The 11,567-nt window shown below is 39.2% G+C and overlaps 1 protein-coding gene across 1 annotated transcript in view; it reads right to left on the minus strand.

The window, feature by feature from the left end:
* Nucleotides 1-4,457, minus strand: part of PIK3C3 (phosphatidylinositol 3-kinase catalytic subunit type 3) — a 93,105-nt gene extending 88,648 nt beyond the window's left edge. Inside the window, exons 1-2 of the mRNA XM_081801331.1 lie at nucleotides 4,289-4,457; nucleotides 696-884 (exon numbers count right to left, since the gene is read on the minus strand). Coding sequence (XP_081657457.1) covers nucleotides 696-884; nucleotides 4,289-4,356 — 257 coding nt within the window. The 5' untranslated portion in view covers nucleotides 4,357-4,457. The remainder of the gene's footprint in view (nucleotides 1-695; nucleotides 885-4,288) is intronic.
* Between the last annotated feature and the right edge of the window lie 7,110 nt (nucleotides 4,458-11,567).

Raw genomic sequence — 11,567 nt, forward strand, 5'->3', positions numbered from 1 at the left:
AAATAAATAAATAAAATAAAATAATAATAAAAATCTGATCAGAACAGATGACAACAGATATTTCTGTTGTCTGAGAGATTTCATCAAATCTGAGCACCAAATATCAAGCTGGACAACATTTCAGATTATCCAGAAATGTTCACGTGTTCAGGGCATAGAGTGGTAGAAAATGTAAAGATGTTACACGTGTATTTTTGGTTTGGGTCATTTTGTGAATCAGTCAAGTTCTTACAAAAATATGTCAATATACTGAATACAAACATAAATTCACTTCTACCTAAACAGTACTTACAATACTACTATATATAATACTTTATCCCATCTGGGTAGGTCGCTGCTTTAAACTACTGGATCGGGGCGCCTGGGTGGCTGTCGTAAAGCATCTGCCTTTGGCTCAGGTCATGATCCCAGGGTCCTGAGATCGAGCCCCACATTGGGCTCCCTGCTCTGCGGGGAGCCTGCTTCTCCCTCTCCCACTCCCCCTGCTTATGTTCCCTCTCTAGATGTGTCTCTGTCAAATAAATAAATAAAACCTTAAATAAATAAATAAATAAACTACTGGATCAATGTTTATAGGTGTTAAATACAATTTTTTAAAAAATTTCCTCTGTAATGCCTACCAAATCATACTTACAACACCTATAAAGAAATGGGAGAATAGTCTGAAACCCACCATATGCAAGACAACAACTTACTTCCATCTTGTACTAAATGCTTTGTAGGATGTTCTCACTGGCAAGGCCAGAGGCTTCCCTTCTGCAAAAACTTGACAAGTAACATAAAGGTCAGAGCATGTCTCTTGGTACAGTCCTGAAAACTTCAACATTGGGTCTTCTAGAACAGCTTTATAACTCTTCTGTTCTCTCTTCCCTTCCAAACTTCCTCTGGAGGCATAAGAACAATAATGTTTAGGCATATTTTTTTAAGCATATACACAAAAAATACTAAGAACAGTTTATGGTTGTATCACAGTAACCTTCTGCTACCTCAACATTTTCTTGTATATAAAATTAAAGTCACTTTTACATCTAATAAAGGTCTCTTAAAGTCCCAACATACCTAAGATCCTTCCCATCTTCACCAACATATTTCTCTATTTTAGGCTTTTACTTAATTTTAAATCCTGTCACCAACTCTTAATCTACCTTCTAGACATCACCAGCTTTCCAGGCCTTAGTTTCCCTTTATTAATTTCAAGCTGAGCACTTATTCATGTATTCATTCAACATACATTCACTGTACCAGGCACAGAGGACCAAAAATGAAAGATAAGATAAACAATACAGCATTACAAGAAAATGTTGTCTTTGTTTCCACTTATTTTTTAATCTTCCACTTACTTTTAACTGAATGTTTTCTATTACTCTTTCAATTTTGTTACTATGTAGATATATTATCTGATCAGTTCTTTAAATTAAAAAATACAATATTATAAGTCATAAAAGATATGTACAAGACATTGAAAAAGAGGTAAGAACATTGCTTGGACATCAAGATTATGTCAAATATTGTGCCAGGGATTTTATGTACTCTTTCTTACTTTTCACCCTTTTCTCATTTTATAAATAATGAAGCAGACATTCAGTGATCAAGGTCATTATTCAAGATAACAAAATAAGTAACAGAGCTGGCAAAAGAGGCCAAAGTGGGGCGCCTGGGTGGCTCGGTTAGAAGTCTGCCTTCGGCTCAGGTCATGATCTCAGGGCCCTGGGATCAAGCCCCACGTCGGGCTCCCTGCTCAGTGGGGAGCCTGCTTCTTCCTCTGCCCCTTCCCCTGCTTGTGCTCTCTCTCTCTAAAATAAATAAATAAAATCAAAAAAATAATAATAATAATAAAGAAGCCAAAGCTAAGGTCCTTCCTTCCTACTACAGAAAGACATACCAAAATGTCTCAGGAGCATGTAAACTTGCTTGGGAGCCAAGAGCTTAGTATCCCAGAATGATGCCGGAAATGAGCCCAAACAATATATGGGTGATGAGAGCCAAAACAGTAGGGAGTTGTCCCAGACGAAAAGAATACTATATGCAGATGCAAAGAAGCAAGAAGGTATGTGTTGGGAAACTACAAGTTGTTTGGTATAGCTAAAGCATAAAGCTCATGGGGTAAAGAAGCTAAAGATGAGAATGAAAAGTAGGTAGAAAATGAAGCTAGTAGCCACCATATTCAGTACAGTGCCTGACACAAAGTGAACATTCAAAAATCTTTTAAATTATTTGAAGTGAGAGTAATGTAATCAGATTTGTACTTTTGGCAGGAGTATAAAACATAATGGAGAGGAAGGACTGAAAGCAGTTAGAAGACTTTCAGTCCACATTAAAAAGGAAAAAGGTAGACTAAGGCCAGGGTTGTGGGGTAAAAAAGGGGGCATGGATCAAAGATATGAAGGTAGATTCAAGAAAATTTGTAAATGATTAAACAAAGAAGGTAAGAGAGGGGTGTGTGCAGAACTCAAAGTTTCCTGTCTTAACCAACTCGATGAATGATGCCAACAATCACCAAAATAAGTGACACAATACAGGAAGATCAGAATCAGAGGGGTAGGCTAATGATGTACCAGTCTCAGACAAGTTGCTTCGGCACATCCAAAGTGACCATGTCTTGCAGGAAGTTTGATATCTGGTTACGGTGTAAGAAAAGAGACATCAAAGTGCAACTTGTTATTAAAACTGTCACAATAAACTAAAAGCCTGGGGAGAATAAATTGAATTAAAGAATTCATTATTCTCTCATTATATGATTCTTTTCTTTCTTTAAAGATTTTATTTATTCATTTCAGAGAGAGAGACAGAGAGAGCACAAGCAAGGGGAGAGGCAGAGGGAGAGGGAGAGGCAGACTCCCAGCTGAGTTGGGAGCCCGACATGGGGCTCGATCCCAGGACCTGGAGATCGTGACCTGAGCTGAAGGCAGATGCTTAACCATCTGAGCCACCCAGGCACCCCTCTCATTATACGATTCTAAGTTGATACTTCCTGCCCCCAGTGATCAACAATGGCAGTCTCAGAAGCTAAAAGATGGTTAAGTACTGAATTTTGCCAAACTTCTAATTTACGCTTTAACTTTGCCTCAAAATACCCAATGTGTGTGTGTGTGTGTGTGTGTGTTAATGACAGACCAGTGTTTTTTACTTTTCTTCTTTCCTTCTAAGGTTCAAAAGTTTCAAAAAAAAAATCATTCATATGTCCAAGAAATACTGAGAGGAATGAAACTGAAGGAGAGCCCTTTACCAAATGACAGTAATACAGTCCTATATAAGCATCTAGTGCCACATGCTGTAGAAATTTTCTGAAATGGGTGTGTAAATTATTTTACACAAGTATAGTTTAGTTGTTGAAATACTATTTTTACTATCACCACAAAATGGATAGTAAAAGATTTGTCAGAGTCTGAAGTAAGTAACTTCTGAAAATAAAACAATCCTTTAAAGATGCATCTGACAACTGAGAAAATGTATTCACTGCATGTATGCAGCCCTCTGCCAGAGGCACATTAGATGAATATTGACTAAACATATTATGAATGATGATATGATTCATAATCTGTGATAGATTTCACATATGAAAACACTTCTATAAGACTGCCTTAAAATGGACATAATTTCCAACTAAGTCCTACCCATCCCCAATCTCCAGTCCATTAATCTCATCTCAAGATGTCATGCTCTTGGCCTTTACTTCAACTGTGATGCTCCAAGATCTTCCTGCAAGGCCTTTCCTCTTATCTTCTGGTCCCTTTCCAATTGGCACCCTCATCTTTGACTGACTCCCAACTTCCCTGGGTAAACAAAGCCACACTGTCCCAAGATTCAACCTAAGCTTCCATCACCTCCCGTGATTCTAATACTGTATCCATGTACTCATCTTATTCTCAACTACCAGATCAGCTCTCCATAATATCTGTAGCCTCCATTCCACCTGCCAGCCTGTTCTAAAGTAAAGATCTTCCAACTATTAATGGCGGGAGGGCAACTTTACTGAGACTTGACTTCTTAATCTGTAAAATGTAAAAACCTTCAAAAGGTTGCTGTCAGCAGCAAAATGCTTTGAAGAAAGTAAAACACCGTGGGACTTAAGGGCATATTCCTACTGCTATCCTTCTCCCAGAGACCTAGTCCTCAATCCTTTCACAAGGCCCCCCCTCTCTATGCTCCGGTTCTCCTCCGCTTCGCTGGCTACAGCCCTCCCAGCCACCCCCAGGACCGCCTTCAGGCTAATTAATAACCATCTTCTCCCCCCCGTCTCAGCGTCCCTAAGTCCCAGCAATCCCAATCACTGTCCCGATTCTCTTACATCTTAAGCTGCACGTTGATGTCCAGGTCACAACTGTAGATGTAGTGAAACTTCTCCGCTTCCCCCATGGCACCCTCTGCAAAACCGGCACCAACTGCTAGAAGCAAAGCGTTGGAAAGTCACCGGGAGCGAACAGGCTGAGCCTCACAACACAGGCGCTTCCGGTTCCGCCTCTCACGCTTGGTGCCACCAATCCCTGCCCGGAGCGCGACCCGACGCAGCGGAACTCCCCGCCCAACTTTTCCTTCTGCGCATGTGCAAAAGGAGCCCAACATATTGCTTAAGGGTAGGATTCCGGAAATACAGCCTATCTGGTTACATTCCAGGCTTCCTGTGTTTTTCATGTCTTAAGAGAGCTTTTTTTTTTTTTTTTTTTTTTTTTTAAGTAAAGCTGTCGTTTGAGCCTGAGCTGTTCCTAAAAAATCGAAAGAAAATTCGACTCAGTCTTCACTGGTTGCAAGCTAAACAGCAGCAGTCACAAGAATTAGAATTTTGCCAAGTTTTATTTCCAGTGGCCTTCCGGAAAATTGCAGATTTAATCACTAATTTGCTATCTCAAGGAAAGATTTACTCTGTGCTGTAAAGAGTGGAGAAAGGACTAGACAAGGAACCAAGAAACCTGGGTTCCATTTTGGCTCTACCGATATTTATGCTACTTTGGGCAAAGCATTTGGTACTTGTTTACACTGGTAATATTCAGACCCAATGCAGTTATCAAGACAACCCTAGTTAGAACATAGAAACATCGAGTAAAGATCTAGAACTCAGTTTTCTGAATCATCTGAACTCCTACAATGCTTATTTTTATAATTTAATATTATCTAAACTCATGATCTTTATTTTCAACTAGATTCAAAACTCTTGGAAGGCAAGAATAGTGTGCCATTTACTTCTGTACCTGCCTCCATTAGTGCTTAATACATTGTTGAATTTAATAATTCCTATCTTTATTATTGGTGAAATTGAATAAAATTCTCCATTTTGTATATGTTTATTTTTCGGTGCCACATTGTGACAAGGACATGGCTAGAGTTTGTATAAATTACAGTAATTAGGGGGAAAATATGTTTCAAGGAAAGGTTAGAAGGAGTGTAGCTGTTTAAGCTGGAAAGGCAAAACATGGCTTATGCACAATGTTTTGGCCAAAGTAAGTTCTCAAAAATATTGTGAAAGCAAGACTCTGGAAAAAACATGATAGTTATCCTCCTATAACTTAAAGTTCCCACAAAAGAGAGAACAGAATTGATATGTTCTTAAATGTAACTACTACCAATGATTGGAACTTAAAGGAAATGTAATATCAGCAAACAATAAAAATTAAACTTTCTAGTCATCAGAGCTGTCCAATAGTAAAACAAATAGTTACAAGTGCCCTGTCTATGGGATAATTCCAGCAATGGGTGTGAGGTTTGATATAAAACAGGTTTATCAAAATTGAATAAAATAGTGACAGTTTATGAAAGACAAATTCTCTGATCCCAGTGCTGACTTAAATTACTTTTATTATAATGTTATTTAATGTACAGACCTAAGTAAAACTCCATATGTATACATACATATATGTAATTTAAAATTCTTATAAATTATTTTTTAATTTTACAAATTAAATATAAAAAACTTCAAATTAACAACCTTAGTATAATAGTCTTTTTGCTGAAACTATTGCCTACAACATGCATTGACTCCTGTTACAGGACTGATTCTTTGAAATTCACCATGTCTGTACTGCTTTATACCACATAATAATACAATTTTCTTGCCTCCTTTTTTATTCAAATTACTATGAAATCTTCATGAGTATAAGTAACATATGGCATTTGGCTTTTACTTGGCCCCCCAAAGCACTTTTTTTTTTGCCTTAAGTCTATCCCTGTCCATTTCTCCTTAGCTCACGACAGTTAAAAATAATACAAATTGAACCCAACACAGTTACAAACACAACACTGATAAAGGCATAAAAATGAAGTGTCAGTACTTAGTTCTAAGATCTTCATTCATAGAACCCAGGATAGACCTATATTAACTTTTTAAAGATAACCATCAAGAAAAAATACATTAAAAATTGATTATAGCAAAATCTTAGAGGACTGGACTGTAATTGTTAAAGACATTAATGCAACAATAACAACAACAACAATAAAAACTAATGCACCAGTTAAGGAAGAGGATTTTGGTAGGTCATGGAAGCATGGTATAAGTCACAGAAGCCAAAACTGGCAGTGCCTTTCCTAGACCCACCTTGAGGCGGGAAGGTGTTGGTTAGTAAATCTGCATATCACAGTCCAGTTCACAAGGCCATGTTCAAGGAGGAAATGGAAGCCTTAGGCATCACACTCTGAAAGGAAAAGAGTGATATTTTTTCCCATGTGATCTTCCACAACTCATAAATATAACACTTAATAACTATAGAACACAATTTTTGTTTCAAGAATCCACAGTTCTATAGAGCATTGCCAACTGCCTGTCTGTAGGGAAATATTTTTTATGTATAGGTGTTTTCTTTGTATGGTAGGCTACTTCACGGCTACTTGGGCCTCTATTTAATTCACCTCTGCAGTTGTAGTTTGGATTTTGTGTTTCTTTTGCCATCTTTTTCAATCTCATGTTTAATTATTCAAATAACAGATTTTAATGATACTTGTTCATTCCGTCAAGTTGCCCAAGACTCGGGTGTGTTTTCATCAGTTCCTGTCACCCAATTTCTTCTTTTTGGCTTGTGATAAAAAATTGCACTTATAGCTTAAAAAAACAAGCATTTGTTATTAAGCTTCTATCAAGAGAGAAATAACTATGGGATGCCTGGGTGGCTCTGTTGGTTAAGCATCTGCCTTTGGCTCGGGTCATGATCTTGGGGTCCTGGGATTGAGCCCCATGTTGGGCTCCCTGCCCGGCAGAGAGTCTGCTTCTCCCTTCTTCCCCTCCCCACTGTTCCTGCTTTTTCTTGTTCTCTCACTCTCAAATAGATAAATAAAATCTTTTAAAAATAAAAAAAATAAAACTTTCATTTTAAAAAAGAAATGATTATGATATCGTGAAATTAAAATGACATAATTAATCCCTTTTCTTCAGTTTAAAAAAATGCCTTTAACAAGTTTTCCATTTACTCCAAGTGTTTTAGAACCTAATTACATGATAGAACAAATAGTGTCAAGAAACTTGAAAACTCCTACCTCATAAGCCAAGACTCTTGGCCTGTTACCAAGTTACAATGTGGAAAATGATGGACTTCGAGAAAGTCTGCTAGTGATCCTGAGCAGGAACCCACAAGGCCTGAAAAGTTCCATTCAAGAAGGTAATTTCTATCTGCTACAAAAGGGGAAAAAAATCAAAAGCATGAGGTATTCTGGGAAATAATAAACATATACCTTGCATGTGTGTGTCTTTGTAATATTTCTGTTATGTAATAGAAGAAGCTCCTCTTTCTGTATTACAATTGAGAAAAGAAAACTTGTCTCCCTCTGACCTCCTTCTCATGCTGTCTCTCATTCTCTCTCTCAAATAAATAAATAAAATCTTTAAAAAAAAAAAAAAGAGAAAAGAAAACTTGTAGCTGAATGATATCCCTATCAAGAATCTCAGTTATAAATGAGGAATAGAGTCCTGTCTCCTCTAGGAAGTATGATTAGGTCATGCTCACGGAACATTGCTGTAGGGGGAGTTCTGTGTCACTTCACCTTTCTCACTAATATGAGAGTGATCTCTTATACAGAACTTGGAAAGGAGAACTAAAAAACAGTGTGAGAAATATCTGATTGTTATTTATAATCTTTTTTTTAAAAGATTTTATTTATTTATTTGACAGAGAGAGACACAGCGAGAGAGGGAACACAAGCAGGGGGAGTGGGAGAGGGAGAAGCAGGACCCCTGCTGAGCAGGGAGCCCGATGCGGGGCTCGATCCCAGGACCCTGGGATCATGACTTGAGTCAAAGGCAGACGCTTAACGACTGAGCCACCCAGGCGCCCCTGTTATTTATAATCTTTTGAGTCAAGATTTTAAAAAATTTTGGGGGCACCTGGGTAGCTCAGTTGGTTGAGTGCCTGACTCTTGGTTTTGGCTCAGGTCATGATCTTGGGGTCATGGAGTCGAGCCCCTGCTCGATGTTGGGCTCTGCACTGGATGAGGAGTCTGCTTGAGATTCTTGCTCCCTTTCCCTCTGCCCCTCCCCCCACTCATGCTCGCTCTTAGGGTCTCTCTCTCTCTCAAATAAATAAAATCTAAGCCCCATCAACTCTGGGCTTTTACAAAATCATACTAGATCCTGGAAGAGTCTCCTCCCTCTTCCCCAACTTCTGCCAAAGGAACTTCTGTTAGATCTTTGCACTGCAAGCCTAAGCTGGTTTCCTCAGAGAGAAACCTCCTCTGGCCTCACCTTCCTTCCAAACACTGAGTAAGTCATCTCACTCAAAAATCTATCCCTCTTTGCATTCTTCTTTCACAGCATTTTCAAGAGTTTCTATCATAATAATTTGGTTAATGGTTGTCTCCCCGACTAGGCTACAAGCTCTGCAAGGGAAGAGTTGTGTATATTTTATTCAGCACTACATTCTACGTCAGTTCCTGACACAGGGCAGATGTTGTATAAGCCAAGTAGGGAAGAAACTAGCATTTGAAAAATGACTGTATGTCAGGTAACAGGTTAGGCAATTTCATGTGTATTATTTTATTTATGTAGTTCAACAAATTAAATAAGTAGGTGCTATTACCCTATTTTACAGAAAAGTAACAATAAGGTAGATGAAGTGATTTGTATATAATGAATAACTTAATACATTGCAGAGCTAAGTGGGTCTGACTCCAAAAGGCATGATATGTTTACCAAACTATAAAGAAATATTCCATAACAATTCCTGAACTTACTTTTTGCAACAGAAACTAAATTATTAACGGAAGTATCTTTAGCATCCTCAGTGTTAGTTATTTGGCGCCACCGTTGATCCCTCTGCCTCTCTGTAGATTATCTTCTCAGGTAAACATCTTGATTTATTACAGATTAACTCCATGGAGGGAGGAGATTTTGGTCCACTTAGCATCTTTGCGGGTCATCCATCTATGTAATAAATATTTACTGAGTGCTTATAATGTGTCACGAACCACACCACGCTTTATACTAGACATTGGCCCCTCCAGTGTCACCAGGGAGAAAATGGTATTCCCCATCTGCATGCAATGCCAACACGGGCATCCCTCGGTGTGTGTTCCCTATGTCATCATGCAGCCTGTCCTGTAAGATCTGGGGCACAAAGAGCTTTATTTCATTTGTTCTGTGGATATTGTGGGATGACAATGACTTTAGATATTCCTGAGAATTCACTGTTGTTAGGAAACCCATTGCAATGAGTGCATTCTCAGCTCACATTATGTTTGATCTGCAATTCTGATCTGTGTTCATTCTTTACTTGTGCTTCAGCAAGCTCCACAGGACAGAGATGCTGCTGTTATTTTTGGCACCTCTTATTGCCTTGCCTGTGTGCATTTGTGTTTGTGCATGAATATTTAATCACAGAAAGGTTGCTGACCCAACACTCAGACTTGCTTCTCTGAGATAGAAGGAAGAGGAGCAATCAGGGTCTGAGTCCATAGACAATAATTAGTGACACAAGTAATTCCTCGTGAGCTCTTGAGTCATTTTAAGCCACTTTGCCACCTACCCAGATGCTGTAAACGCACAGGGAAAGAGTAACAGAGACTCTAAAAAAGGAAACACCCTCACTGTGTTGTAGGAATTTATCTTTTAATAAGAAACAAAACAAAAAGCTTATGTAAACACTAAAAGAAACCCTGGAATGAAAAAGAAAGGGGGAAAGAAGGAGAATTGTTAGCTTGAGAGTCTGCTTGGATTTAAGCCATGCATTAGTGTAAGAGCTCCAAAAGCTAATACTCTTTCCAGAATGAGAGGGATACTTGTCAGGCTGGAGGGGGGATTTAATAAGGGAACAGACTTAAGCCTCAAAGGAGAGAATGTGAGAAATAAAACACTGGGACTTCCATCTTCTCAGAGAAACCAAGTCTAACTAAGGTGCAGGGGCCAAATGTTGTCTCTTTTGCTATCTTAAAAACTATAGGAGGAGGTCATGGAGAGGACGTGACCGCTGGTTGACCCTGGAGCTGGCTCCCTGCAGTCACAGGCTCCTCACCCCTTCCCCTGTGCCGTATTATACATTGCGCCCACCATTCCCATAGTGGGAACCGTTTGGAAGAATTCAGCCTTGTTGAGCAATGCCCTCTGAACAGTACAAGTGACTGAGCCCTGTTATTCTAACAAACGGGTATAGGGATCCTCTCATCTTGAGGCACCCAATTACCAATTAGTAAGTCCTTTGCTTATGAAACCACAACTTCGCCATCTGGAGGGACCAGCCACTTTCTTCCCATCTCTCCTGGCTCTCTGTTTTGGGGGGGAGGGAAGTTTCAGATTTCCCCTGGGAACCCCCCAGCTGGGGAACGAATAAAGACAAAACAACACAAAAGTGCTGTTGGATAGTGGGGCTCTTCATGGCAGTTAAGAGGAAACAGAGGATTTCCAGACCTCGTAGACTATTTAGAATTGGAGCTAAGTTTTAGGTTTTTTTGTGAAATGGTAATTTTCTATTTGTCTCTTAATGTTTGCTGAAAGACATCAGTTTTAAATAATATCTTTTCTGGGTGCCTGGGTGGCTCAGTTGGTTAAGCGACTGCCTTCAGTTCAGGTCATGATCCTGGAGTCCCTGGATCGAGTCCCACATCGGGCTCCCTGTTCGGCAGGGAGTCTGCTTCTCCCTCTGACCCTCCCCCCTTTCATGTGCTCTCTCTCTCATTCTCTCTCTCTCAAATAAATAAATGGAATCTTTAAAAAAATAATAATAATAATATCTTTTCTATTATCCTGTATTCAGATTGTACCTTTACCTTCACCAGTAGGGGTATACCGATTCTTGTTATTCACAGTAGTTATGTTCTATAAGGTCACAGGGCAGGGAATTAGTGAATATTGAAATATTGCTCTTAGGGGAAATAAAGGTTATGTTCCTGCAAGCCTCCGACCATAACATTTTCATCAAACAATGAATATATAACCTTGTTTGATGTATGCTTCTGCTTAAACACACCTTATTTTATATATATATATATAGTTGATTTGTTGACATTGAACTCATGGCGGGCGCCTGGGTGGCTCAGATGGTTAAGCGTCTGCCTTCGGCTCAGGTCATGATCCCGGAGTCCTGGGATCGAGTCCCGCATCGGGCTCCCCGCTCTGTGGGAAGTCTGCTTCTCCCTCTGCCTCTCTCTCTCTCTCTCTC

The sequence above is a fragment of the Leptonychotes weddellii genome, chromosome 13, assembly GCF_054177405.1.
Source record: "Leptonychotes weddellii isolate Sample4059 chromosome 13, ASM5417740v2, whole genome shotgun sequence".
Lineage (NCBI taxonomy): Eukaryota > Metazoa > Chordata > Mammalia > Carnivora > Phocidae > Leptonychotes > Leptonychotes weddellii.